At 51.4% G+C, this 25,804-nt stretch overlaps 12 protein-coding genes across 12 annotated transcripts; 7 read left to right on the top strand and 5 right to left on the bottom strand.

Moving 5' to 3' along the window:
* The first annotated feature begins 2,068 nt into the window (after nt 1–2,068).
* Nucleotides 2,069–2,737, top strand: COCSADRAFT_239132 (uncharacterized protein). The gene has a single exon (XM_007705222.1). The coding sequence runs from the start codon at nt 2,495–2,497 to the stop codon at nt 2,702–2,704; it is 210 nt and encodes a 69-aa protein (XP_007703412.1). The 5' UTR covers nt 2,069–2,494; the 3' UTR covers nt 2,705–2,737.
* On the bottom strand, nt 2,738–3,417 carry COCSADRAFT_239131 (uncharacterized protein). The gene has a single exon (XM_007705221.1). It carries the CDS (start codon nt 3,161–3,163, stop codon nt 2,771–2,773), a length of 393 nt encoding a protein of 130 aa, XP_007703411.1. The 5' UTR covers nt 3,164–3,417; the 3' UTR covers nt 2,738–2,770.
* Nucleotide 3,418: 1 nt separating this feature from the next.
* On the bottom strand, nt 3,419–6,558 carry COCSADRAFT_239130 (uncharacterized protein). Its single transcript, XM_007705220.1, has 2 exons — nt 5,922–6,558; nt 3,419–5,872 (listed from the first exon to the last, which is right to left on the bottom strand). Exons 1-2 carry the CDS (start codon nt 6,321–6,323, stop codon nt 3,695–3,697), a joined length of 2,580 nt encoding a protein of 859 aa, XP_007703410.1. The 5' UTR covers nt 6,324–6,558; the 3' UTR covers nt 3,419–3,694.
* Nucleotides 6,559–7,533: 975 nt separating this feature from the next.
* COCSADRAFT_39790 (uncharacterized protein) lies at nt 7,534–9,005 on the bottom strand. The gene is made up of 3 exons (XM_007704918.1): nt 8,629–9,005; nt 8,524–8,580; nt 7,534–8,476 (listed from the first exon to the last, which is right to left on the bottom strand). Exons 1-3 carry the CDS (start codon nt 8,798–8,800, stop codon nt 7,638–7,640), a joined length of 1,068 nt encoding a protein of 355 aa, XP_007703108.1. The 5' UTR covers nt 8,801–9,005; the 3' UTR covers nt 7,534–7,637.
* A 967-nt stretch (nt 9,006–9,972) lies between these two features.
* COCSADRAFT_174404 (uncharacterized protein) lies at nt 9,973–10,839 on the top strand (the record flags this gene model as incomplete). The annotated part of the gene is made up of 2 exons (XM_007705219.1): nt 9,973–10,077; nt 10,135–10,839. The coding sequence occupies 2 exons, from the start codon at nt 9,973–9,975 to the stop codon at nt 10,837–10,839; spliced, it is 810 nt and encodes a 269-aa protein (XP_007703409.1).
* Nucleotides 10,840–11,039: 200 nt separating this feature from the next.
* Nucleotides 11,040–12,676, bottom strand: COCSADRAFT_174403 (uncharacterized protein; the record flags this gene model as incomplete). Its single annotated transcript, XM_007705218.1, has 3 exons — nt 11,040–11,161; nt 11,229–11,980; nt 12,030–12,676. 3 exons carry the CDS (start codon nt 12,674–12,676, stop codon nt 11,040–11,042), a joined length of 1,521 nt encoding a protein of 506 aa, XP_007703408.1.
* Nucleotides 12,677–13,122: 446 nt separating this feature from the next.
* Nucleotides 13,123–13,832, top strand: COCSADRAFT_98254 (uncharacterized protein; the record flags this gene model as incomplete). The annotated part of the gene is made up of 2 exons (XM_007705217.1): nt 13,123–13,219; nt 13,270–13,832. 2 exons carry the CDS (start codon nt 13,123–13,125, stop codon nt 13,830–13,832), a joined length of 660 nt encoding a protein of 219 aa, XP_007703407.1.
* Nucleotides 13,833–13,989: 157 nt separating this feature from the next.
* Nucleotides 13,990–14,384, bottom strand: COCSADRAFT_97908 (uncharacterized protein; the record flags this gene model as incomplete). The annotated part of the gene is made up of 3 exons (XM_007705216.1): nt 13,990–14,157; nt 14,206–14,274; nt 14,337–14,384. The coding sequence occupies 3 exons, from the start codon at nt 14,382–14,384 to the stop codon at nt 13,990–13,992; spliced, it is 285 nt and encodes a 94-aa protein (XP_007703406.1).
* Nucleotides 14,385–14,835: 451 nt separating this feature from the next.
* COCSADRAFT_174400 (uncharacterized protein) lies at nt 14,836–17,225 on the top strand (the record flags this gene model as incomplete). Its single annotated transcript, XM_007705215.1, has 4 exons — nt 14,836–15,025; nt 15,072–15,203; nt 15,260–15,373; nt 15,421–17,225. 4 exons carry the CDS (start codon nt 14,836–14,838, stop codon nt 17,223–17,225), a joined length of 2,241 nt encoding a protein of 746 aa, XP_007703405.1.
* Nucleotides 17,226–17,601: 376 nt separating this feature from the next.
* On the top strand, nt 17,602–18,307 carry COCSADRAFT_39781 (uncharacterized protein). Its single transcript, XM_007704917.1, has 3 exons — nt 17,602–17,834; nt 17,884–17,952; nt 18,012–18,307. The coding sequence occupies exons 1-3, from the start codon at nt 17,747–17,749 to the stop codon at nt 18,083–18,085; spliced, it is 231 nt and encodes a 76-aa protein (XP_007703107.1). The 5' UTR covers nt 17,602–17,746; the 3' UTR covers nt 18,086–18,307.
* A 556-nt stretch (nt 18,308–18,863) lies between these two features.
* On the top strand, nt 18,864–22,625 carry COCSADRAFT_149555 (uncharacterized protein). The gene is made up of 8 exons (XM_007705214.1): nt 18,864–19,163; nt 19,226–19,313; nt 19,368–19,381; nt 19,435–19,478; nt 19,527–19,816; nt 19,863–20,197; nt 20,248–22,187; nt 22,237–22,625. Exons 1-8 carry the CDS (start codon nt 19,073–19,075, stop codon nt 22,336–22,338), a joined length of 2,904 nt encoding a protein of 967 aa, XP_007703404.1. The 5' UTR covers nt 18,864–19,072; the 3' UTR covers nt 22,339–22,625.
* Nucleotides 22,626–23,017: 392 nt separating this feature from the next.
* On the top strand, nt 23,018–25,721 carry COCSADRAFT_124476 (uncharacterized protein). Its single transcript, XM_007705213.1, has 3 exons — nt 23,018–23,161; nt 23,229–24,518; nt 24,567–25,721. The coding sequence occupies exons 1-3, from the start codon at nt 23,113–23,115 to the stop codon at nt 25,397–25,399; spliced, it is 2,172 nt and encodes a 723-aa protein (XP_007703403.1). The 5' UTR covers nt 23,018–23,112; the 3' UTR covers nt 25,400–25,721.
* The last annotated feature ends 83 nt before the right edge of the window (nt 25,722–25,804 follow it).

The following is a 25,804-nucleotide window of genomic DNA, read 5'->3' as shown; positions in this document are numbered from 1 at the left end:
AAACCAATTACACCCTAAGTTCATTCAATGGCAAGATTTCAGCATATACTTCAATACCGCAATTTTTCAATACCGATCAGGTTCTGAAACGACACCCTCAATATCCGTAATCGTTAAGGCGTTATTATGACCCCGAACCTCTTTTACTCTCCTAACACGCATACTGTAGGCACCAAATTAAAAAGAACTACATCTCCAAGAGCATCACAAGCTATGAGCGCCAACAAAACGAAGCCAATATTCCACCAATCGAAGGCATCGTTCCGTCGTTCTCGTCATCGATACGGTCCCAATCCCAGCTGCTTCATCCTCTATCATTTCGAAGTATTATCTAAATAGTGCACTCCTCACAGAATCAAAGAAAGACTAATACGCCCCCGAGATGAAACAAGTAGCTAGGTGCATTCTTGGGGCCTTGCATAGAGATGGCATGATTTACACAAGTCTCTTAGGACATCCTTGTCTTTTTTAGAGTCTCCACAGCTTGAATAGGAAGTGAATTAACCTAGATGAAATAGTATTGTGAGAAGAAGGCGAAAAAGCGAATGTGCCGCTTATTCGACCTATTCCCAGCGTCTGTTGCTGAATTTATTGACCCTAAGACTTTTGAGGTTATCATCTTCATGAGTTGGTAGAGAAACTAGTTAACACTCGGGAAACTATAGCCTTGAGGAAAAGCAAGTTGGATAATGCGAAAGATACCTAACAAAGACATGGTGAGAACTTGACTACTTTAAGGTAGATACCACCCTCATACGCTCTTGTTTATTTCGCCAACACATTGCCATCAAGATGATCATCCGCGTCTTTAACCTCCTTCAAGTAATATACTATCCAGATGCGTAGTATGTTACGAGGGCCTGGTAGGATAGAGTTTGTCGCATGGAAACTACGGAGCTTGTACGAGCTGTTCTTGAAGCTGGAGGCGTGGTACCGCAATGCATCGTCCTGGTATGCAATCCATCTGACGAAATAATGTGGGTTTCTGCAATTGGTACGCGCATCGAGTATCTCCTCTATTTCATATTCATCATTGTTGTTGTCTGCGCTACTGCAAGTGTGACTTTGCTCATATTTGCGTAAATAGCAAGGGCGCACAGCTGACTCTGATCGCTTGTTAGTTTGGGATGGCAGTCGTAATCGGCCCTTTGCTGCTGACATACTGCGCTGCTGGATGCGTTTTCGTGGCGGAACAACCCTTAGATAGTGTGTGGGTAGTTAGATTGGTTAATTATTATTTTTTAATACATTTAATAAATAAAGCCTTTTAAAGGTATTAGAGTTGAATCTCAATAACAACTAGTAATTATATCTCCATGTCTACCTAGATTAGCTTACTAGCGACAGTAGAGTCAGATAGCTGCAGATAGCGGGGTGGTGGATTGGTGGCTGAGAGCCCAAATGGCAGAAAACCTAGTACGCCAGCTTAGTGTGGGTGGAGAATACAATCCCGAAAGAAAGAGACTAAGCTGCTCTCAGAACCCGAGCATATCGCAACACACCGACATTCATTCCTCATGCTCACACGATTCCTGGCCGCCTGTACGGCCCCCCGCACGCTAGGATCACGGCGTTGTGGGAGGATGTTGATACCAGCTGACTGCGAGGCTTGCGCCACTGACGAAAGCGAACAAGGTCGATAATTCGGTGTGCGAAAGAGTACATTCAGCTCCCCCCTCTTCTTCTTCTCTACCCTGTCAACTGTCACTCGTGTTCTTCCGACGGAATTCAACGTTCCAGCCGGACAAAAAAAGTAAACGCCGGGGATTAGTACGAACGACTGGCTATCGCTGGGTTTCCCTTCCTTGCCAACGGATCCAGATTCTCACCGACACTTCAAACCAAGAGTACATATCAACAAGAAAGGACTCCACCTTTGCAACTACCCTCTCATCCAACCAAACCCGACCTCGCCAATTTCCCCTCTTTATTACCCGTTTGTGCAAAAAATAAGCATAAATTATACCTGTTGGCCCCCTCCCCGTACGCGCGCAAGAAAAAAAGCAGACCCTGGAACCGAGTTCAAAGAGATACGCGCACGCTCAGCACACTCAAATTCGCAATTTAAAACTCCTAATAAACGTGTTCACTTTCCGTATCGCGCATCCCCTGCTGCCCCCTTCATATCCCAAACTCCGACCTACCTTCACTTATATTACCGCGCTACTCTCTTTCTTCTCCTCTTTTCCCGCTTTACCAAAAGAGCTGCAAAAACCCACACACCACCACCACTACTACTGCGAACTACGCCTGCAAACCGAAGGGAAAAAAAGCACACGCATCATCCTGCGAACTACTGGTTTACAGCACACACATACCTCTCTCGCTCTCTCTCCACACACACACAAAAGCGCCCCCGAAACAAGCGAGTCAGTCAACCACCTCCAAACCCCACACTCGCAAACCAAACACGTCACCACCCTACCTGCGATCTCTGGTCAGCCAATCAACCCACAACAACATACTCCACAAAACACAAACACCAGCAGCAGCAATGGGCAAAGACTCCTCCTTCCGCATCTGCATCGCCTTCCTCCTCATAGTTCAACTCGCCTGCTGGTCCCTAACCCTGCTCGACCTGCTGCACCCAGGCAAGCCGCACGCCGTAATGCGCAACATCATGGACCTAGTCTCTCTCTTCTTCTCGCGCCAGTCGACAACCGCGCTGCTGAGCTACCGCGATATCAAGGCGTTGATGTACTGAGTGAAGGGACTTCCGCCACTCGCAGAGCCATGTTAACATGGTACGATTGATATGATAATCACGGATTTAACTTTCTTTTGCCTTGCGTTTGAAGAGGTTGTTTTTCTTTTTTAGTTGGAAAAGGAGGGGGGTTATTACGAAGCTTTTGTTATGTGATTTGGGAAAGGGGAGGGTTGGGAAGGAAATGTATAGGACAGAAAGAGTACGCATGAGAGTACGACTCGATAACCCGCTCGCGCCGTCCCCCCCATTATGGGCGGGCAAAGGCTGAGGCGGAAAGAAGCTGAATGAAGGGATAACTAAGGCAAAAAAAAAGCTACAAAAGCAGAGCCGAGTCGCGTAGCGGAGGAGAGCAAGAAAGAGAGGTGGAAGAAGAAGAAGAAGAAGAAGAAGAAGAAGCGAAGAAGCGAATAGCAACGCAGATACCAAGGAACACGTCAGCGGAGAAAGAGTAAACATTTGCCAGAGGAGTAAATTTTAGTCATTGTACTAGCTTTCATCTTGATTTGAAAATACCAAGTTCAACCCTTTTCACACTTTACAAATCGACACTTATGTCCTGTATATGATGCTCCCTTCCCCCCTTCGCTAAAAAGAAAGAAAGAAAGGAAAATCCAGCCACCCAAACACAGTCTCTTATTGCACACACCAAGAAAAAAAAGCACATGCTTTCTTTCTTTCAGGCAAATGGGGCCCCGGGTTGTCCCCCCTTTTTTTTTTGCTTAGTTTGCCTTTGATTTCAATGCTGATAACAATCTTCACTCCCCTCACCCTACTCCAAAGCACGTGTGCATACGTATATGACTTTGAACAACACAAGAAAAAACTGTTATAGCGATTGTTTGCTGGTGGAAAAAAAAGAGGGCGAAATGCTCGCCAACAAAAATGCACCCCAACGCCGTGTAAAACACCGATGAGAATGCAAGTGATAGGAGTGGCGTGGAATAGTTCTTTGAAGAAGAAAAAAAATGTGTTTTATGAAGGTGAGAACTACTGAGTAGCGTGGTGGCTCACTTCATGTGCCATGCTGATTTCCCCAATATGCTTCTGGTCCATGTGAGAGCGCTCGTCGGAAACAAACTCAACAGGAGGCGCCGGGCTAATCTCATCACTGCCAGCATTGTGAGCACCAGCCGTCTTTGACGCGTCGTCATTTGGCCTGAGCGTTGTTGTGCTCTCAGCTAGTTGCTCTGGAACGTCTGCAGTACTGCTCGTCGAGTCTTCAGCCGCTTTGTTGTTGGCACCGTCCAACTGCAACCGAGTCTTCGTCTCTCCAACATCCTCGATAAACTGAGGCTTGTTCTCGTTCTTATTCTCCTCCTCAGGAGAAATGGCCTCTTGCAGACTTTGAAAGTTGAACATGGGCTCCGTGCCAGTTGGGATATTCGGGATCTGTGGAGGACTATCCCCTGAAGCATTCAGACTGGGTGAATATGATGAACCAGCCGCTAGATTGTTCTGGCTCTCTTGTCGCAACGAGTTTTGGTAGGACTCGGAATACGATGATGTGGATGACGAGGCGTTTGACAGATTGCGCATCAGAGCGCGGTGCGACTGCTGCTCGTTGCTGTGCGGATCGAGTGTTGCGGAATTGGCCGAGTCAGACGTCTCTCTCTGAATTTGCGCACGGCTAGCTTCAAGATGGCCTTGAGGATCATCTTTGGTAGAGGCAATGTTTGAAGTCGATCCCAGCTCTGAATTGGAGCCACCCGCGCTGCCAGATCGGTCAATACCTTTACCTTTTCCGACTGCACCCGAACTACTGGCTTCTGCGCCATCGGTATCATCAATAGATATAGGATGAAAGCCGCTACCGATGTTACGTTGGGCCTTTACGACCTTTTTGAGCTCCTTGGTCTTCTTCTTCTCCTCCTTCCGGGCTTCTTTGGCAGCTTCCTTTTCATCCTTTTTCTTACGCTCTTCTTCGGCCGCCAAACTAAGACGAATAGCCTCCATCATCATGAGATCTTCGAGATCTTCAAGTCTGTTACCTCTCCTCGAGCTCAACCTATTGGGAAACAAATCGCTTGAAGACCCCTGCTGGCCCGAAGAGCTTTCGCCTTCGCGTCGTGGTGTCCCATTTCCACTACTACCGCCGCTATCAGTAGTGAATAGTCGTCTTCGTCTGCCGATGCCAAAGCGACTCTCTCCCTGTTGCAGATTGCCCATCATATAGGCAGCGTTATGTAGAGCCGTGGCCGCAGCAGCCCTTCGTAAAGCGTGGGACTTGGCATCCGCAAGCTTCTTCGCCCAGTCAGGCCGCACCATGTCTGTTGTAATGACCGTCTTGTCATTAACCGCGAGTGACGTCGCCCTTCTTCGCCCCGATCCACCCGAGGTGGGTGAGTGCAAGGATATCGTGGATGACATTGCCGACGTTGCGCTGCCTAAATGGGTTGAGCCCTGGCCACTGTAGACTAATCCTCTTCTGAAAGGCGGTGGCTCATACGTCACTCCGAACTCGGTTTGTGTGCAGTATGGGCATGCAGCGGGTTCTGATACCAATTGGATCTCCTCTTCCGGCTCAGCGGGTGGCGAGCCTTCAGCGCCAGGCTCTCCGTGGTGCTCTGGGGGATGCGGATCCGGACGCTTGATTTGGACAAAGCACTCTGAGCAGATGGGCTGATCGCAACAACGTGTTCGATTGAGATATGGTGGGTAGTACATGAAGCAGATGGGGCACTCTGATGCATTCTTGTATAGAAAAGCCTCGACCCGTTGGCCATTGACGTACGGATCCTTTGGCAGCTGTACTTCCTGAGGAGCCATGTCGGCCTGCGATGCATTGCGCGAACCGGTTGCGAGAGAAGCCAGAGTTTTGGCGCGACTGCGGAAGAAAGGCGAGGAGGAAGATTGGTTGGACATTGGGGACGTAGGCGAAGGAAGGGAGGAGCCAGGGTGCGAAGGCGATAGGCCACCTCCTCGCTCTGGCTCTTGGGACATGGATCGGGAACCCATGGGCACAGTAAGTTGGTTCAGGTTCGGCTCAGAGCTGCGGGGGTTCCATACTGGACTGAGGTTGTTGTTTGGTCGAGGCGGCTCTTGGGGAGGAATGGCGTCGGCAGCGGGTAGCGGGCGGCCGTTTACAACTTCGGCAAGCTGGTGCTCAGTCCAAGTGTCTTGGTGGTCATCGAGACCTCTCCAAAAGGGAGCAAGTCGGCGCTCAATCTAGCATGTGTAAGTAAAATGTTTCCAAAGCAGTAGCGCAAAGCCATACCTGCAGCTGTCGCACCGCGGCCTTGCTGAAGTCTTCGGGACCGGTATAGACTCCAAGTGTGACCAAATAGCCTCCGTCAACGCCTTCCTCTCTCAGACTTCTTTCGCGCTCCTGCGCCCGAAGAATACGCTCTCTCTCCAGCTTCCGGGCCTCCCTCTCTGCCTTTGTCTCACGGCGCGGCTCAAGGGCAGGATCGCGCTCAGCATGGTCTGTTGATCGGAAACCGAGAATGGATAGGTCTGGTCTGCTGCCTCTATCCCTTCTCGAGTTGCCATAGGGATTGTTGCCTGATCTGTCGTGCCCAGGCCCGGCTGTGGTTGGAGAAGGGATGTTGTGTGCGCTGGGGCGGCGGCCATGGCTCCTTCGCTCAGGTAGGGACTCTTTTCCCTGCGAGTTCCCCATTATGAAGCAAGAGAATCGAGGGAGCGAGGCTGTCGAGCGAGAGGCGGATAGTGGGGAACTTGTAGTTGGGGGGCCCGTGTATACCCAAGAGCCGTGTCACGGACGGTTCCGACAGGGATAAACTCTTATCGCGAGGGCGTGCTAGTGGGGGGTGGTGAGGCTGTCTGGTGGGCGATAGCGAGAGTCACAAGGACATGGATGCTAGGGAATGTGGGCGGCGAGGGTGCCTCTCCCTGTGCTGGCGACTCAGGAAACGCGGGCGGGGTGGGATGGCAGTCGCGATTGACAGAAACAGCGCATGGGCGATGCGGCGGGGAGGGAGCAGGCGTGAGGGCCGCGAGGGCGAGGGCGAGGGCGAGGGCGAGGGCGAGGGCGAGGGCGATGGGTGGGAGTGGTAGTGGTGAGCAAGGATTGGTGAAATGATGTCGTTTCTTGGCAACCAGGCAGGGCGGTGATGGGCAAACCGCGTTATGATGCTGTTAGGGCCGAAATGGGCAGATATCAGGCTGCAGACACTGACACGGGCGCCGGCATGTCAGCCCGGCGTGCATTCAGCTGAGATGGCCTGTTGCAGCGAGAGTGTTGGGCGACTGGTAGGGATGAATGTCGGTCTGGATGCGAGAGTGAGAGGGCGAGCAAGACTCGACGACGTCGACGAAGACGATACAGCGGCAGCCGACGAGCTGTACGTACTATGTACCGGTATGGCCATACACCCGTCGGCCTAGCCACCGAGGCCAGCCCGCCGTGCCGGACAGCCCGCGCCCGCCCTCGTTAGACCACCCAGCATATTGGTGATAGCGTGCATCCTCCATCCTCTCAGCCGCCCAAACATCATCGCTTCACTTCTGTATTCACATGTACGTACATATACACATCCATACGCATTGCACGCGCCAGGCTGGGCCGCTGCATCCCGACACTCGCCACCCACGCCACACTCGCAATCATGAACAGGCACTCTCTCACACACTGTTGGGCGGCGCGCGAGCACCACCGGCCGCCCCCCCCCCTCCCGCCTGAGTGCGGGGCTCCAGACACGACAGTCGGTCAATGCAATGGGGTTGGTTGCATAGCTGGCTGCTTACATACTCCCGCTACGTACGCTCCTTCACATGCCATGCTGCCCGCCGCCGCCGCCAGCCCTCGCCTTGCCTCGCCTTACCTCTCCCTCAGAGCGTCCCAAACTCCCACGACGACTCCCAGTGGTACTTGTCGCCGGGCCCGACGATCTGCTTGTTCAGCCGACCCCACTCCGGACTGTTCAACACTATTAGCTTGGCTCATCGACGACGTCACAACTCGTCCATCTACTTACTGGTTGATGCCATCCGGGTAGTCCTGCGCCTCAATCGCAATGCATCCATCGCGCGGGATAAACTTGTCCTGCCCGGCAACCCCCTGCGTACTCTTGAACTCAGTCTTGCCGTCGTTCCAGTTGCATGTGTACAACACAACCGCGTCCTGGTCAGTCCTCAGGTCCGCCTTGATGCCGCTGTACGCGCTCGCTATCGTCAGCACGCTCTTGCGCTTGTCCCTCTTTTCGTTGAATGCCCATGCGCCGTTGTATCCGTGGCATCCATTACCGCAGTGGTTCTCAAATCCCGGCCTGTCTGACGCAAACCCGAGCTTGTGCGGCGCTGACCAGAAATCATCAGTCGAGTTCGCTGCAACCTGCGCAATCTCCCCCGTGGGCAGAGCATTCGCATCAGTCACTACCACGCGCTTAGCCTCGGGCATGTACACTGTGTGATCCCAAATGGTCCGGTTGTCGGGTCGCCTAAACGCATCAAGCTGAAAGTACGTGTGCTGTGTCAACATGAGAGGAGTCTTCGCTTCTGGCGATGTAGCATCCATGGAAATGTGCCACTTGTTCTTTGACACCGAGTATGTGACGCTGGCATCCACGCGACCAATCATGCCCAGCGACGAGTTGGAAGCGTCTGAGATGGCGAATGTGATTGATGACTTGCTCACACGCGTCACGTTCCACACCCTGTAAGACCAGTTGTTGGTACCGCTATGCAGAGTGTTCGGCCCATCGTTCTTCTCTGTATGGTATCTGACGTCGCCAATCTTGTATGTTGCATTTCCAATGCGGTTGACATATCGTCCAGGAATGGCATTGTACACGGGATGTCCAGGGTCAACCGCTGGGCCATGTTAGATGGAGCTGACTCTAGCACAACAGAAGTCTTACGGTAATACGTCGTGTTGTCGTAGCCTAGGACAATGTCCTGTGGTTTGCCCTTTGAATCTGTGTTTCCGTCAGTAGCTGCACTTACTCATATCAATGAGTGCCCACCTTTGACCCAGAGGTTGGTGAGGGTAGCAGCATATGGGATGAATTGCGCCTTGATCCCTTCAGCCTCAAGCGTATATCGCCCTTGTGCATCTGGACGAGGCACCCGCGATTCGAGCGCATCTTGCGCTGTTGCCGTTGCCGCTGCCGCTACCGCGAAAAGAAGGTATTTCATCGTCAACTACGTATCACAACAAGTGGGAAAGAAGGACAAAGGTGTCAGGACATGCTCAGATTACGGCGCGGTCATCCTTTAATCCCCAAGAAGCAGACAATAGGATCCTTTCTTCGGTAGTACATGCACACTTATTACTAGGTTTCGGACCTGTAATACCATACCCCGGAACTCTGGATAAATCCGGGATTGGATGGATGGAGCCTTGGCTATATAAAGCAATATGCTAAAGATTACTTCGAGATTCCTCAAGTTACTAGGTGGCTTAGCTGCGGAGTCTTAGTCTCTAAACAGACGTTTACGCCCCATTTCATTAGTAGAACAGATTGTACCAAGTAGCGTGTGTCACATGAGACGCATAACACAAGGACACAGTGACCGTTTTTGCGGGTTGCGTTTACCTTGCAGGTGGGGCGACAAGCCGGCTGTCTGTTCCCTGACCCATGCTCCCTTTCTGTTGTTCACCCGGCACCATGTCCCTCATACGCTCGATAGCCGCCCGCGTGCGCGCGGCATTGGTTTCTGGTACTTTATCTTGGTAAATTTCATACGTATTCTCTCATTAGTCTTATTGTTATTAATGATGTTTGCTCAATCTCCGTCGACAACGAAAAGGTTTGTACATGGACGGCGTGGTGCTAATTTCGGTCATATTCATGATTCGCGGAGGGATCGACGGTAGACATCACGTGAGGCCTCCGGGTACGATATCCGGTTGCCTCGATTGAGGAGCTAGAATAACACCAGAAATGTTCAATCTACACTGCGTATTCGCAGCTTACAAGAATATATACCCTTGCTTCGGATGAGAAGAGAGCACCCGAATCCATCTGCGTCTCCAGGTCTTACAGGAGGTTTGTACTCCCTTATACATCAACTGGCTGAGACATCATATCGGAATTACCCATCCACACATTTGGTATCAGTGCCAGCGAAGCTAGAGAGCCTGAACAAAACGTACTGCCGTTACCCAGTTGACTAAGATTTCGGTCAACCCAAGGCGACCATCTCACACGGACAGAGCTAAGACCTAAACTTTTGGCACACACGAGCAGTGTACTAGAGCAACGCTTTAGCGTTAACCGGAGATAATGCCCTGCTTAACGCCGAACTGACGTCTTCATCCATGCACGTCGTACGTCTTACACACAAACATCAGCCCTGCATCAACGATGGCCGAAGATATGCAAATCAACCCACAACGTGCAAAGCAGCTATCCGAAAACATTGCCGGCATAACCGCGTGCATCAATGCCGCGAGTAAAGGCACCAAACCAGTGCGTACACCCCCTCCGCATCCTTCTCTCACACAAGTTAACAAAACATTCCACCAGGTGCGCCTAATCGCCGTCTCAAAGCTCAAACCCGCCAACGACATCCTCGCCCTCCACCAACCCCCCAACCCGCTGCAAACCCACTTTGGTGAAAACTACGTGCAAGAACTCCTCGAAAAAGCCAAACTCCTGCCCCGCTCCATCCACTGGCACATGATCGGCGGCCTCCAATCCAACAAATGCAAGCAACTCGCCGAGCAAATTCCCAACCTCTGGTGCGTGAGTAGCGTCGACACTGAAAAAAAGGCAAATGAACTCGAAAAGGGCCGCAAAGCCCTCTTGGAAAAAGATGGCTCAGCGAGTAAATTGAGGGTTATGGTGCAAGTCAATACTTCCGGCGAAGACAGTAAATCCGGTGTTGAACCCCAGGATGCGCTGGCGCTGTGCAGGCATGTGGTGGATAAGTGTCCGCACTTGCAGCTAGCGGGGTTTATGACGATTGGGGCGATTGCGAGGAGTAAGGCTATGACCGAGGAGAATGAGAATGAGGATTTTGTGGCGTTGAGGGAGACGCGGGATAGGGTTGCTGAGGCGCTGGGGTGGGACAAGGAAAAGTTGGAGCTGAGTATGGGCATGAGTGCGGATTTTGAGGGCGCGATTCGTATGGGGAGTGATGAAGTGAGGGTGGGGAGTGAGATTTTTGGGGCCAGGCCGCCGAAGAAGGATGCAGTTGTTAAGGAGGAGGTCGCTGGGGAGAAGAGTTGAGGTGTTTGGATATAGATGCGTTTCCTTTGGTGGCTTGTGTTGGTCCGTCAACTTGCCACTGAAGTATGTCATGGGATGTTCGACAAGACATGGATATCCAAATACTGGAAAAATACTAATTAAAATTCATGTCAAACATCACAAAAGGGTATATTTCTTCCTCTACCCCAACACTCCAACCCTATATCATACCATCCATCCTACTGCGCAAACAACAAAGCAACAATAATCGTCGTCGCCTCAAACACGCCCTTCGCCCGCATCAACGCATCAAACGTCTCGGGCACCTTCTTCAGGCTATCTGCGGTATCCGTCTCCGACCCTATTCATCTCGTTAGTCTCCCAACAACATTCTCTCTTGATCCCATTTTCATCAAGCCTAAACTTACAAACGCGAGGAAACGCCGGTTCAACAGCGACATTCGACTCGGCCTCGCCCGTCCAATCAAACCCAATGCGCCAACTAAGCTTAAGCACAACATGGGCATCTTGTAGTACAAGCGTATCACGACCGAGATGGCGATTCAATTCCTTTCGAGAAAGGGGTTTAGAGGCTTTGGAACGAGCCTGCGGCGATGCGTTCTCCGTGTCTTTTTCTGAGCGGCCGATGAGAAGGTGGGGGAAGCTTGTTTCGACCTTGTGCCAGTACTGCGCGCGTTTCTGTGCGAGAGTCCAGTAGGAATTTATGGCCCAGGAGGCGTTGCTGAGATCTTTTTGCGCTGCTCGGGAGCGGATGAAGGTGCCGAGTTCCTGTTCGGCCCAGGGTGTGAGACGGATGAGCTGTAACTTTGTTATTTCGGGGGCTGTGGCGTCGATTGTTAGGGAGAGTTGGGCTGTGAGAAGTTTTTGGGGGCCGGTCATGTCGATCGTGTGGGTTTGGTGGGTGCGTCGAGATGATGGAGCAGTTTTACTTCGGGGAAGGCTGATTCGGGTTGAGAATTTGAAGGAGGTGAACATTTCTAGGTAGGGTAGAGGATCTGCTAAGTCTACTGGCCGATGGGAAGGAATTGGCTTGTCTGATTGCTTTAAGCGCGGCGGAGGAGCGGGTATGGCGGCAAATGGCAAGAATGAGCAGAGTAGACTAGATACTTTTGGCTTCTCCGGTTCTGTGTCTGCTCCGCTGATTTCGGTAATGAAGTTGCTGATTTGAAGTCAGTCACTGATCCGAAAGTGTCACTTCATAGGCTTACCGTAGACTTTCACGTTCTTGGGGTTGTAATGTCTCTTCTGGGCCTCGCCGTTGCTCCTTCTCAATCTCATCTAGACATCTCGAGACTTGAGACTCAAGTTTCTCCACTTCACGCTGTAGCCGTGCTTTTTCCTGTTTTCTCCGCTCCACCTCCGGATCAGGAGGCTGCCATTCTACAACTTTGCGTACATTTCCCTCTACTGGTCCATCCTCCACAGCCCTCGTACCATCGTCTGATTGTACTGCGGGTGCTTTCGGTTTCAATGGCGATTGTTTGAGGCCATTCTTTGCACGTGGAGGTCGTTTACTTAGTGAGGAAAACAGGATACCCCGAAGCGGTTGGTTTGATCCTTCAAAGGTTCGATGGGATGGTGTGTTCGGTAGGTCTGATTCTTCACTGGCCTCTTGAGCATCCTCGGCAGCACGCGCCTGCTTTCCCTTGGCCGATACATCTCCATGAGCTCTGCGTCTGGGAGATGCGCTAAGGCGAGGGGTTAATGTAGAAGGTTGGAGGTTCGGATAGGTCCCCGCAAGGCTGGCTTTGGTAGGGGACGCAAAAGACGGTCGGCGTGGAGGCTGTCTCAGTGGACTCGATGCGCGGCCATCGGGAGAGTGGGTCCTCCTCCGCTTGGACGATGGTTCGCTCATGACATTCGATGTGTGTATACGACCGGATGAGCAAGCGTGTGACTTTGGCGCGTAGCAAGAATCGGTTTCGTGCTAGGAATGTATGATTTTTCTGGTATACGTGCTTGGCGGGGCTTTGCGACGAGAGTGAATGCGACGCGTCGGCGCGTGTTGTGACCCTGTCGGCATTCGCTGCAGCTTTTGCCGACGGTTGGAAATGCGACGCAAAATGACGTCGAACTCTTCGCTGATACCACTCAAGCTCAAAACTCCACAACTTGTAAACCGGCAGTCTTGGCATGTTGTAGTCAGGATATTTCAATCACCATACACTGCTGAGTCTTGGTTGTTCCGTTGGTAAAATGGAACATATCATGCACACAGCATCAAAAGCTATGCGCCAAAGATTATGTGCTTCCTGCTTGAAGTCATGGCGCAGGTCGCGTGCTTCAACAGAGGCTGGACAGATGGGGCTACAGAACAGTAATCGGATACAGCGTAGATCCAAAAGCTATATAGCGCCAGAGGGAGAACAGGCCAGGCCCCTCACAGGCTTCTACGAGGGTTAGATCCCAGTCACATGGAGTCAAAATACTTGTGCTAATGGCTTGTAGACATGCTAAAAAGGCCCCTCTCTCAAGTCCAATCTTTGTCTCATAGTACTCCTGAGCCCCCGAAGGAACAACCGCGGACCACGAAGGAGGAGACATTCGCGAAAGCACGTATCATCTTCGGATCCACGACTGCGCTCGAAGAACGCAGACAAGAGATCTTGAAATCGTCACAAAACATTGCCGGAGTTCTGGTCCCTCCGCGCCCCGAAGAACCAGACAATTGCTGCATGTCTGGTTGTGTGAACTGTGTATGGGACATGTATCGAGATGAGATGGAGGAATGGGCAGAGAAGCAGGCTCAGGCAAGAGCCGCAATACAAGCCCAGCGACGGGAAGGTAAAGGAACTGGAAGTATGGTGGCTGGGGACTCAACGCCGAACCATGTTGCCACGAGTATGGACGATGACGGGGGTGGTAGCGAGACCAATTGGGATGGCGGCCTGGATGACACTGACAAGGAAAAGCTGTTTGAAGACATACCCGTGGGCATTCGGGAATTTATGAAGACAGAAAAAAAGCTGAAACAGGCGCAGAAGAAGGCAGAGGCGGCCTCAACTGCTTAAGCATTATTATCCACCAAAACCTGGAGGATTGTCTTGTTCTGAGTAGCTGCCTATCTTGCCAGAAACTTTCAAATAACCATACAATACATATGTTCCCCCTTCCGCCGCGGATCCTTACCAACGCCCAATTATGCAGTTCCCATTACACCTGTCACGTTCAATCCTCGCCAACATCCACGCCCTTTGCGCTGAGGTCTTTGCGTGCCTCTGCTATTTGCTGCACGAGTTCGGCGTGCGCTTCCGGTACATCGTTAAAGGTAAAGACACCCCAGCCCAGACTGAAGAGGAGGTAGGCGCCAAAGGAGATGAGAGCCCAGAAGGGAATCTATCTTGAGGTCAGCCAGGCATTGACAGATGAGGAGGGGAAGCCTACATAAGGTATGATCTCTTCCTGAACCTTTTGAGGCAGAGGAACGACCTGGAGCAACAGGGCAAGGTATACCTGTGCAGCACATGTTAGAATACCATCTTGAATTGAATGCCACGGCTAAGGGGCTGTCGCACAGAAGTAAGGAGCATCGCAATGCTGATGGTCTGCTGAGCACGCGTCATCGTGGCGGTATTGAAGGTAGAATTGTTTTCAACGAAAGTCTTTGGTCGGCAAAATTATGGGCGCGAGATAGTCGTCGTCGTGGTCGTCTGGTGTTGAGTGTTGAGTGCCAGATCGCTCAACTGTCGCCAAGGGATCTTTCCCAGGGGGCCCAGCGGAGCCGAACGGAGGCAAGGCTAAGCGGCCGGTGGGTCGAGAACGCCATGGGAACTTGCCCGCTTTGCGCGTCTTGAAAAACAAGTGGCTGAAACCAATAATTGCAGCTTTTTCTGCTGTCGCGCCTGACAAATCCCACTCTGCAGCTGTTGCTTGGACGGGAATACCGGGGCAACTAAAAACCATTTGCTATCTTTCCCGCTGCGCAGCCGCCACCATGCACACCTGACCTGACCTGACCATTGTCACGACTTTTGCGGCAATTGCATTTCTCCATCCTCCTCCCAACTTTCCGATATGTCACTATCCAATGAGGAGCTTGGCGAACACGTAGCGTCCTTAGAGCGCCTACTTCAAGGGAACCCTGCAGGCCAGACCGCTGCTCTCACGGACTACGTGCATAAGCTCGCTGCGTTTGCAACAAGTGGGGACCGTGTACCCATTGAGAAGACGCTACAACTCTTTGGAACCGCCGTTGGAGGCCGCAGTATGTTTTTCAGACCTGTGAACTACGCTCTACTAACTAGTCACAGAGAGATGGCAGGCTCCGTTCAGGGACAGCGGCCTTCTTGCGTTCGCTCTGCGGGGTTTGACCGCTGCCCGCGACGATGAGTCTATAGTGAAGCAATGTCTGAGAGTCATCGGTAATTCTGTTGCCGACAATGGTACTGTATCCTGGAGTGAAGCCTTCTACAATACAGATAGTCTGACTGGGACCAAGATGCCAACAGAGAGCTCGCGGTGAGAGACATACAGGCCATCATTAGCTGTCTCCAGTCAGCAGAGCTACGCCTGACTACACTGGCTGTACTTTTCAATCTTTGCAACGACTTTGGTGAGCAGGATTGGAAGCCGCTCCAAACACGCAGCTCATGCAGACAGATCCTGCCAAAGCCGCAGCAGCCACACTGAGACTGGATGCCACGATAACTACCTTCCTTGTTCTCGACAGGATACCAGAGGCAGCGCTCGACTACGCTACAGATCTACTCAGCTGGACTACGAGTAACCTAAACGATGCTCAGTTTAAGGATGAAGTATCCCTCGAGACGTTCAAGAGCTTACTAAATGTAGCACTCCAGTTTGATGAAGACCATTACCTCGAGTACATCGCTATTCTGGTACACTACCTCCAGGATCCAGAGTTTCAGCAGGGAATAGCAACACCAAAGCTTCTCGACGACCTCGTTAGTCTCATGTTGGAGTTTGAGGCGCGGCTCCAGCCAGAGGAGATTAAGGCTGTATTCGAGGAACTCGCAACAAGCAAAAACACAGACAGCACTTCATCAGACGAAGCACAGGTTCTCCTGATGGCTCAGCTTATTGGCATGTTGTCTGCCGCCTCAGCAACCGATATCTTTTCACAAACCTTCAACATCAGAAGCCCAGTCATCGAAAGAATGGAGGCCAAGTTACGAGCACCCTGGGAGAGTGCACAGCCTTCTACGATATGCGCTTGTGTCATGATGGGAAACTTGGCCATGTCTGACGAAGTTTGCATTGATATGGTCAAGATCATGGAGCTCCATGTTCGCTTGATTACGATTATGAAGAAGAGCGATAAGCCCGCTCTTTTGTACGCTGCAGCGGGTATCATGCGACATCTCACTTTTCCAGAAGCTAATAGGGCTTTACTTGCAGATGCCGGGCTTATGGAAGCATGCTGTCGCATGCTCGTACTGGAAGATCCTTCTGTTCGCGGCGAGGCGGCGGCCATACTGTGCAAGCTCGTCACCGGCAACTTTTACAACATTGAGAAAGTCATGTATGAGACAGTCGGACCTGACACGGAAGCATCTGATGCAGATGTTTCAGCGGACACAGTAATATTCTCACACATTGTCGAACAGGCCCTCGTCGCATCCAAACCACTTCCCAGCACAACGATGAAGAACCCCATGATTGAGCTTGGCCGCACCATTGTCGCCATGTTGCGCTACCTCGGACGACCAAATGCAGAAAAAGATGTCGAAGCAGTACAAATACAGATTTTACAGGTGCCCCAGATCGCACGTCCAATCGCCCAGCTCGTCCGTCAACGCTTTTACCCCGAAGCTAGATCTGAAGGATTACTTGGCCTAGGCTTACTGGCACAGACGCTGGAGGGCGCTGCTGCCATCGCTGACGAGATCAAGGAAGACAGTGGACTTCTTGAGATTATCAAAGAGCATGCAAATGCAACAGAAGAGGGTCTTGCGCAGCAAAACCCCTCAACGGCCAGTAGAGACCACCAGAACGCGATTGTGCTGCTCCAAGCGCTGCAGAACAATGCGGTAAGAGAACTCCAAGAAGCCGTTGGGGAGGTACTAAGGACTTCCAGGCTGACCAAATGGACGCAATACTCGCGCATTAGGCAGTCACTGTCAAAGCATCAGCGGGATAGTTCGATACGAAGAACTTCGGGTGACACGAGCGTGCTGAGTAGCCCTTCGAGAGACTCGCCAGGACGAGTCAGGGAGTTGGCAAGAAGGGCTACAGAGTCTCCAAGAGGGGTATCTGCAAGACCGAGGGGCTCCACGTTTGTCGGAGAGCTGAGAGACGAACGGCCGCGGACACCGGTGAGGGTGCGGGATGCGATTGGAGAATTTGAGGAGATCTCTCCAAAGACAGTGGTCAAGGAATTGCCAGCTCGGGAACGGCTAAAGGGGAAAGGGATGAAACGCAGTAACACAATGCCGACTTCATGATCAATACGCCTGAATGTTTTATATATACTAGTTTTTAATAATACACTCTCCACTTGTTCAAGATCATCTGCCGCAATGTCAAGTGAGGAAATGAGCGGACTCGTCACGTTTGGCCTACGGTAACAGCTGCATATGCACATATCTGCGGAGTAAGTCAGGACCTGCAGGATATGTCTATCGATCAGATAAATTGGAAAATCTACAGCAAATAGGGTGCGTTTGAAAGGCAGTGCATAATCAGCGTAGCATTGATAGTCAGAACAGGTGACAAAGGCGTAATCAAGTGGGCTCTGATTGGCTGGGATCGCCACTCACGCGACTCCACCTCTAGGAATCCAGGGTCCATGTCGACTACGTAGCTGTCAGAGGTAGGCAGAGTTATGGGTATAAAGAAGAGCCTGGAACCTGCTTCTCAGTGTCATTCAGTACATTCAGCTCTTCAAGTCTACGATATCCGACTCCAAGAATCAATCACCTTCACTCATCCACCAAATCAACTCTATCAATTCACACATTTCAAAATGGTCTGCTGCGGACGCAACAATGGCACCTGCGTGTGCGCCCAGGAGGCTAAGTGCTCTTGCGGAAAGCAGCCTGCTCTCCAGTGCAGTATGTGTTCTATCTTCACTACGTGAATATCAATACTAACGTATCCCAGCTTGCGAAAAGGCTGCCACCGAGAACAAGCTTCCCTCTTCAACATGTGCCTGCGGAAAGCGCGCTGAAGGTAAGGATTCCGTTGCTGCTAGTTTATCAATCTTGAATTGTTCTAACAAAACATTTTAGATGCCTGCAACTGCAGCCGCTCTGAGAACAACGGCTCATCAAACCTCGAGACCGACTTCACCACCAAGAAATAAATGTATTGGTGCAATAAAAGAGTTGTAGATGCATTTAAAGCGTAAAGAGGGTGGCATACGGAAGGGAGTTCCCGGCGTTTATTGAGTGTTTACGAGACGTGGGATGGCGATTGTGCCTGGATTGGATCAAACTTACGAGGACACTTACGACTAAGATATTCGAAAGTGCTAAATGTTAATCAAAGTTTTCTTGACAAATTCACCCGTTCGTGTAAAGCGCGTATCATGTACTGTGTTTGATCCTCAATGTATCTGACTAACAGTCGCAAGATGACGTCTTCCTTCCTGCATAGTATATGAATGGTACTAGAATGTTCGCAGCAGCTACCAGAGTCTCTGTTGCTGTTCCTAGGAAAGTGTAAAGGCCGCGTCTTGTGCATATGCTCGAACTGGCCTATTTATATTTAACACATGGCAGTGTTGGTAGGGTAGCGATCGAGGCTGAAGAAACTCTGTGTGCGTGTGGTTGAATACGCTTTTTTTAGGCAATCGTATCGTCTATCACTAGCAGAGAGCAGGTGGCAACATGGTTGCATGTCCTCTACTCGTGGTCGCGATGTCGGGTGCTAGTCAGAGTCGCAGTCTCCTTGCACCGTGTGGAACCAGCGACGCACACTAGAACCCTGTCAGTCTTGGCACCTCATGGGTAGAGCATGCAACCATCCACTTCGCCGACACGAGTGCGTGGACGCATTTGACTGTATAGCCTCATGCAGCAGCATGCGCAGTGTTTCCCTGTGATTCTTGCCTTTTCTTTTTTACTTTTGGTTGCGTCTTAATTCTGTCGCCCGGCTCTCCATTTTGCTGACGGCCGCCCCTTTCGCGAACTATCCGCCTCCGGTCCTTAGAGCGCACGTCGGCATAAACCCTGCTCTGAGGCCCGTACCGCTACATCCTATAGCATAGTGCACCAACACCGCCGCATTGTCGGGCTATCTACCAGGTGGGAACCGCCCACCCACCACCACCACCTCAACTACCACCAGCATGGCGGCCTCGGTCACCTCCAAAATGGCGGCGAGGGCTGGTGGAGGGCTGTTCAGTCGAGATCAGACAGGCAACGTGCCTACCATGCGAGGTATGCGCACTTCCCGGCAGCAGCATCACCACCAGCGACCGCAGCTTACTCATTGTGCGCAGGACTCGTGTCTTTTATCGCTGACTTGAGAAATGCTCGCGCCCGTGAGCTCGAGGAGAAGCGGATCAACAAGGAATTGGCAAACATACGGTGGGTGCATGATGCCGCGTTCTAAGCAACGTCGGATGGCTAACAACGTTACAGGCAAAAGTTCAGAGGTACTACCCGCCTGCGTTTTCTGCTTGATTTGGTCTGACAATAATTCCACCAGATGCCGGATTGAATGGCTACCAGAAGAAGAAATACGTCTGCAAGGTACATAAGCAGTGGCACAACCACATCCATCTTTACTGACAGTCGCAGCTCCTGTACATATACATTCTCGGCTGGAACGTCGATTTCGGACACCTCGAAGCGGTTAATCTTGTCTCGGCGACCAAATACTCGGAAAAACAGATTGGTTATCTCGCCGTCACTCTATTCTTACACGAAGAACACGAACTCCTACATCTGGTCGTCAACAGCATTAGGAAGGACCTGTTGGACCACAATGAGCTCAACAACTGTCTGGCATTGCATGCGATTGCAAATGTGGGTGGCAAGGAGCTGGGAGAGGCATTGAGTGCGGAGGTTCACAGACTCCTCATCTCACCGTAAGTTTCACAGGACGAAGCACACGACAAGGCTGACACGGCATAGGGCTTCCAAAGCATTCGTCAAGAAGAAGGCAGCCCTCACACTTCTGCGCCTATACCGGAAACATCCTGCAATCGTACAACACGAATGGGCCGAACGAATAATATCACTCATGGATGACCCTGACATGGGCGTTGCACTCTCCGTCACATCACTAGTCACGGCACTCGTTCAAGACAACGCCGAACAATACAAGGGAAGCTATGTCAAGGCCGCGAACAGGTTCAAACGGATAGTTGTCGACAATGAGTGTGCTGAGGGTTACTTCTACTACAAGGTGCCTTGTCCCTGGATCCTGGTCAAGCTGCTCAAGCTATTACAGTACTACCCACCTCCTGGTCTGTCTACCCTCTGATCACCTGCAGCAGACTCTTACTAACCAAAACAGAGGATTCGCACATTCGGTCACTCATTCGTGAGTCGCTTCAGAAGATCATGGACTCGGCGCTCGAGATGCCAAAGAATGTGCAACAGAATAATGCGCAAAATGCCGTCCTTTTCGAAGCAATCAACCTTGTCATTCACCTCGACACGGAGCAAGATCTAATGGTGCAGATTTCCCAGCGACTAGGCAAATTCATTGCCTCTAGGGAGACTAACGTGCGGTATCTGGGACTGGAAGCCATGACGCACTTAGCTGCTCGATCAGAAAACCTCGACCCCATCAAGAAGCATCAGGCCATCATCATCGGCTCTTTAAGAGACAGGGATATCAGCGTGCGGAGACAGGGTCTGGATCTACTCTACAGCATGTGTGACCCGACAAATGCCCAAGCAATCGTAAACGAACTCTTACGCTACCTGCAATCCGCTGACTATGCTATACGAGAAGAGATGGTACTCAAAATTGCGATTTTGACGGAGAAGTACGCCACGGATGTCCAGTGGTACGTCGACATATCGTTGCGACTGATTGCAATGGCGGGAGACCATGTTAGTGATGAAGTGTGGCAACGCGTTATCCAAATCACCACCAACAACGAAGAGCTTCAGGTGTACGCTGCCCAGACTATTCTACAGTATATCAAGGCGGATTGTCACGAAACGCTGGTAAAGATCGGAGGATACTTACTTGGAGAGTTTGGCCATTTGATTGCAGACAACAAAGGATGCAGTCCGATCGAGCAGTTCATGGCACTGAGCGCAAAGATGCGGGGCTGCTCGTCAAGCACGAGAGCCATACTTCTCTCGTGCTACGTCAAGTACGTCAACTTGTTCCCTGAGATCAAGCCACAGCTTCTCCAAGCATTCCGCGCCTACAGTCACTCGCTCGACTCTGAGCTTCAGCAAAGAGCATGTGAATACCTCACCCTTGCTACGATGCCAACAGACAATCTATTACGAACCGTATGCGACGAGATGCCTCCATACCCAGAGCGAACATCAGCCCTACTTTCACGACTACACCAGAAGCACGCCACTACCAGCGACAAGCGAACCTGGGTCGTCGGTGGCAAGGACGCGAATGCAGATCTCAAAGAGCTTGGTCTTGCAAGGTCGAATACATCTGCTGGTGTCAAGAGAAGCCTCACAGAGCCCTTGTCGAAAGAAGCCAGGACTGGTGTAGCGAATGGCTCAAACGGTGTTGCTACAATTTCGAGCGACTTGGAGGGTCTTGACCTGAACATTGACACGGCCACGTCCAAGGCACCGAACCTTGCAAGTGCTGCCCACTTGAGTCCAGACTGGGAAATTGGATACAACCGCCTCCTTCTCCGGTCTGAAGGTGTGTTGTACGAAGACCAGCAAATACAAGTTGGCCTGCGGACTGAGTACAGAGGGCAACTGGGTGCTCTCATCTTCTACTTTACGAACAAGTCACAGTTCCCGATGGGCTCATTTACCACGACGCTCGACAACAGATCTTCGGAAACCCTGAAGACAGACATCAAGGGTCTGCCCGATACTACGATCCCGCCCGAGGGCCAGACCCAGCAAACAATCATGTTCGAATGCAAGAATGTCTTCGTCGACCCACCTACCATCCGCATATCCTACCTTGCAGGCGCTTTACAAGCTCTGACCCTCCAACTTCCAGTCCTCCTTCACAAATACATGGAGGGTGCCGAACTCAGCTCAGAGGATTTCTTCAAGCGCTGGAAGCAGATTGGCGGTGCTCCCCGCGAAGCACAGAGTATCTTTGGCCTTGTCAACAAGAACAGGACCATGAACTCAGACTTTGTACAAAAGGTGGTCAAAGGCTTCAAGTGGGGTATTGTCTCTGGCGTAGATCCCAATGTAAAGAACGTAGTTGGTGCTACAGTGTTGCATTCAAGCGAGGGCAAGTTCGGATGTCTCCTTCGACTGGAACCGAACTTTGAGACTCAGGTATGTTGAGATGATGGCAAAAGGCGCGCTTCAAACTAACGCTGTGTAGATGTACCGCATCACTATTCGCGCCACTGACGAGTCGGTACCGCCTGTGCTTGTAAAGGCCATGGAGAGCCGGCTTGCGCAGGGCATTGAAGGTCTAGCTTAGGGACCAGACCGCTACGCTTCGTAAATACGATATTCTTACGCTGTTACCCGTTCAATTGAGGCACCTGTTTCGGACAAAAAATTCAGAGTGTTCATAAATTTAATCATATTGGTGGAGACGTGGAAGAAGCTGCGATAATGGAGACTGTTTAGTGTATGAAGTCGTGGGAGAAGACAATGGTGGAAGTGATGCGCATACCCTTTAAGTCACATAGCATAAGCAAGCACATATTGGAGCGTTTGTTTTGCCATTGGTAGTGGAATTATTTTTTGCGCCAATTATACCGCGTGTCCTTGATATATGATGTGTGACGACTTTAACCGCACGTATGAGTCTTTCTTGGTGAAGGGAAGCAAGCATCTGTCTCTGCTGGAGACACCTAGTATAAAAGTCACCTGATTTTCACGCAGGTACATGGGCGCAAAGGACAAGCTACTAGAATGCGGTAGAAGTGCCGGCATACCTGTTGGACTGGAAACACGGGTGAGAGACAGAGGCGGGGTCTCGGTATGAACCATACGAAACAGTGAGGACCAGGTCAGTGATGGGATGCCATTCCGGTTGGACCATGCCACTCTGGCCAATCATCTCTGCTCCAGATACGGACAGATAGTGCGGAAGCGGGAGGCGTGCGACCATCACGTGCAGCGACACCCGTCACCCACGCCCTGTCCCATCTCTCGTGTTTATGAAGACGACAGCTGTTCCGTGGTCTAATACACGCGCGCTTTGACGTCTGACCTGACAGCGAGACGTGCTGTTGTTTGCGCCGAAATGTTGGCCACCTTTGCCGCTAATAACGAGTTTTTCAGGAAGCGCAAAAGTACGACCAACAAAGTGACAGAGCGGCGGTGCGCGAGACAGGAACAAGTCAGCTAACGGCACCGCAGGAGTCCACCGCGCATGTGAATCATGCAAGAAGCGGAGAAAGCGCTGCAGCCACACTTTTGACGACGAGGGCAGTACTTTTGACGACGACAAGGCCAGTACTGGAATCGGAAGCTCTTCCCAAAGTGGACACGCACCCAACCATACCTCAGATCCTCGTGGGCCTTCTGCGAACGGGCATTACCATGCCCAAGATCCAAGAGGGCCCCGTGGGGACCTGCATTCTCACGGCCATGCCCAGTCCACAATGCCGCCGTCACAAAGCCCGGCCTCCGACCAAACCGCCCAGACTCCACCAAATTTCTTGGGCTACCTGAATCCAGAAGCTGTCTTGCGAGAGCAAGTCCATTCGGAGCGTGGAAAGACAGCTTCATCGCCCGGCCCACCTCCTATCGGCCAATGGGTTGAAGAGCGAGACCATAGGCCGAACTCGACGCAGACGGGTCCGCATACTGCTCGTATCGTCGAAACGGGGCCGCAATCTAACCAGGAGTCTCAAATATCCCGCGCTCTCTTGACGTACCTGGAAGCTGTTGGGGTAGATATTCTGCCTTCCCGATCAAACCAAACTGCCCTTCTTGAGATTTACTTCAACTACGTCCATCCACTGTTGCCACTGGTAGATAAGGATCTCTTCTACGAGCAATACAACCATGGCCGGGAACCCAGGATATTGATGCAAGCCATATGCATTGTAGCATCGAAACACGCGACCGCTGCGAAACACCTATATCTAGGCAACACTTCTCAGCCAATGAACCCGCGCGAGTTTTCACAGAGATTGTACAATGCCGTCATAGTCGGGATTGAAGCAAAGCTAGAAAAGAACCGTGTCGTGCTCATTCAAGTACTCGCTTTGATATCACTCCACTGCGAAGGACCAGATGGTGCCGAGCAAGCTTCAATGCATCTTGCCCAAGCTATACACCATGCTCACACATTCGGCCTCCAGTTTGGCCACCAATGGAAAAACCAGAGCTCCGAGTCGCAAGGCAACCTGGAAGATGTATTTTGGTGTTTGTGGAGTCTTGATAAGATCAATGCCTGTATGAATGGACGTCCTCTGCTCATGCATGACCGAGACAATAGCTTGAGGCAGTTGCCATCGGACCCCGAGAAGCGGTCGAGCCCTTTTGGTATTTGGCTTCAGATATCGGAGATGTTGGACAAGGTTATTGATTACTACCGGCCTGGCAGAGCAGCCGAAGAGACGGGCTGGGAAGGTGATGACTTTTTAGGATTCGAGGAGATGGTTGGAGATGGCGAGGACAAACTCGATGGTCCGATTATGAGTGAGTGCTCAAGTTGGTATTGTGTCTATGATGTACTGACATGTCTAGGTCTTTTGTCGCTTTTCCACCATACCATGTGCATGGCCTCGCACAAGTCACTTTCGATTAATGCCCCAGTCAAGTCGACACCTTCGTATGTTCGCCAGAGTCTGTCAGCGACAAGAGTTATCCATCTTCTCAACGCCGAGCCTCCTGAGCTCCTTCCACCACTACCCATTGTTCCGTATGCGCTCGGCGTGGCTCTTAGTGTAGTGTACCGCCATTTCCGGTCTCGCCGTCTCAAGGTCCACGTCAACCGCGCTACTGAAGAATTGAAGCAGTGTGTGCGACTACTCGACCGCCTACGTAACGCATGGTGGTCAGCAGGCACAATGGCCGACTTAGGACGAGCAGTGCTCAGCAACGCAGCTGGCCGCAACACGACAACTGCCAACACGCCCATGCCCGTTACATCTGAGCCACGTCACCCCGAATCCAAGACTGGCCCTCCAACACCGCAGAACCCACAAAACACCCAAGCCCCACCGTCCAACCAGCCCCAGCACTGGCAACAAGATATGGAAACGCGCATCGACCCCCGTCTCCAACACAATCAGCAGCCCCACGCCCATGCAAATTCCCCCATGGCTAGCCTTCTGAATCCTATAACACCGACGCCAGGCCAGCACCCGACGAGCAGCGAGCGCGCCGATCGAGCGCCCTTAACGGGTCCTCCTGCAGGCTTTGGCTTCGCAGAGCAATCACCTGACTGGCTTAATTTCGACGCTGCGTTTGAGAATTTTGAGGGTTTATTGGGGAGTTCGGGCGCAGATCTGAGTAATGAGTTGTTTAAGCCGTTGGGGTATGAGACGCTTGAGGGATTTTTGGATCCTGCTGCTTAATGAGAGGGGGGTTGGGTTGGGTTGGGTTGGGTTCGCGGGAGTTGCAGTTACGGTTGCGGTTGTATATATGTTCTGCGGATATGGACACGGGGTGGTGTTTCTTATTAAGTTGTGTGGGTAATGCGTTGTTATTATGGAGGCATGATTAGGTCTGGATTGAGGAAATGGAGAAAAAGGGGGGGAATGGATTGAATAACAGTAAGGGTTATGTGGGCTTATGAGAAATATTGCAAATGCCTTAAATATGAGTTTTCTGTCTTTTTAATCTCATACATTGTATTTCAATCTATAATGACCTACATCAAGTTAATCAGATGATGGGTTTAAACTCTGTTTGCTCTCTTTGGTTATTGAAATTTCTATTTTGTCTAGTCTTGGCCGCGAGGGGGGGGGGGGGGGGGGGGG

The sequence above is a fragment of the Bipolaris sorokiniana genome, assembly GCF_000338995.1.
Source record: "Bipolaris sorokiniana ND90Pr unplaced genomic scaffold COCSAscaffold_13, whole genome shotgun sequence".
Lineage (NCBI taxonomy): Eukaryota > Fungi > Ascomycota > Dothideomycetes > Pleosporales > Pleosporaceae > Bipolaris > Bipolaris sorokiniana.
The sequence above is the reverse complement of the archived record's forward strand: the minus strand, read 5'-3'. Positions and strand labels throughout refer to the sequence as shown.

Coding starts and splice junctions, on each gene's coding strand:
- COCSADRAFT_239132 (XM_007705222.1), top strand. CDS start 2,495: ATGGGCAAAGACTCCTCCTTCCGCATCTGCATCGCCTTCCTCCTCATA.
- COCSADRAFT_239131 (XM_007705221.1), bottom strand. CDS start 3,163: ATGTTTACTCTTTCTCCGCTGACGTGTTCCTTGGTATCTGCGTTGCTA.
- COCSADRAFT_239130 (XM_007705220.1), bottom strand. CDS start 6,323: ATGGGGAACTCGCAGGGAAAAGAGTCCCTACCTGAGCGAAGGAGCCAT. Junction 5,873..5,921: donor CCGCGGTGCGACAGCTGCAG/GTATGGCTTTGC, acceptor TACACATGCTAG/ATTGAGCGCCGACTTGCTCC.
- COCSADRAFT_39790 (XM_007704918.1), bottom strand. CDS start 8,800: ATGAAATACCTTCTTTTCGCGGTAGCGGCAGCGGCAACGGCAACAGCG. Junction 8,581..8,628: donor CACCAACCTCTGGGTCAAAG/GTGGGCACTCAT, acceptor ACGGAAACACAG/ATTCAAAGGGCAAACCACAG. Junction 8,477..8,523: donor CGACAACACGACGTATTACC/GTAAGACTTCTG, acceptor AACATGGCCCAG/CGGTTGACCCTGGACATCCC.
- COCSADRAFT_39781 (XM_007704917.1), top strand. CDS start 17,747: ATGGTCTGCTGCGGACGCAACAATGGCACCTGCGTGTGCGCCCAGGAG. Junction 17,835..17,883: donor GCAGCCTGCTCTCCAGTGCA/GTATGTGTTCTA, acceptor AACGTATCCCAG/CTTGCGAAAAGGCTGCCACC. Junction 17,953..18,011: donor CTGCGGAAAGCGCGCTGAAG/GTAAGGATTCCG, acceptor AAAACATTTTAG/ATGCCTGCAACTGCAGCCGC.
- COCSADRAFT_149555 (XM_007705214.1), top strand. CDS start 19,073: ATGGCGGCCTCGGTCACCTCCAAAATGGCGGCGAGGGCTGGTGGAGGG. Junction 19,817..19,862: donor CACAGACTCCTCATCTCACC/GTAAGTTTCACA, acceptor GACACGGCATAG/GGCTTCCAAAGCATTCGTCA. Junction 20,198..20,247: donor ACAGTACTACCCACCTCCTG/GTCTGTCTACCC, acceptor TAACCAAAACAG/AGGATTCGCACATTCGGTCA.
- COCSADRAFT_124476 (XM_007705213.1), top strand. CDS start 23,113: ATGTTGGCCACCTTTGCCGCTAATAACGAGTTTTTCAGGAAGCGCAAA. Junction 23,162..23,228: donor GTTTTTCAGGAAGCGCAAAA/GTACGACCAACA, acceptor ACGGCACCGCAG/GAGTCCACCGCGCATGTGAA. Junction 24,519..24,566: donor ACTCGATGGTCCGATTATGA/GTGAGTGCTCAA, acceptor TGACATGTCTAG/GTCTTTTGTCGCTTTTCCAC.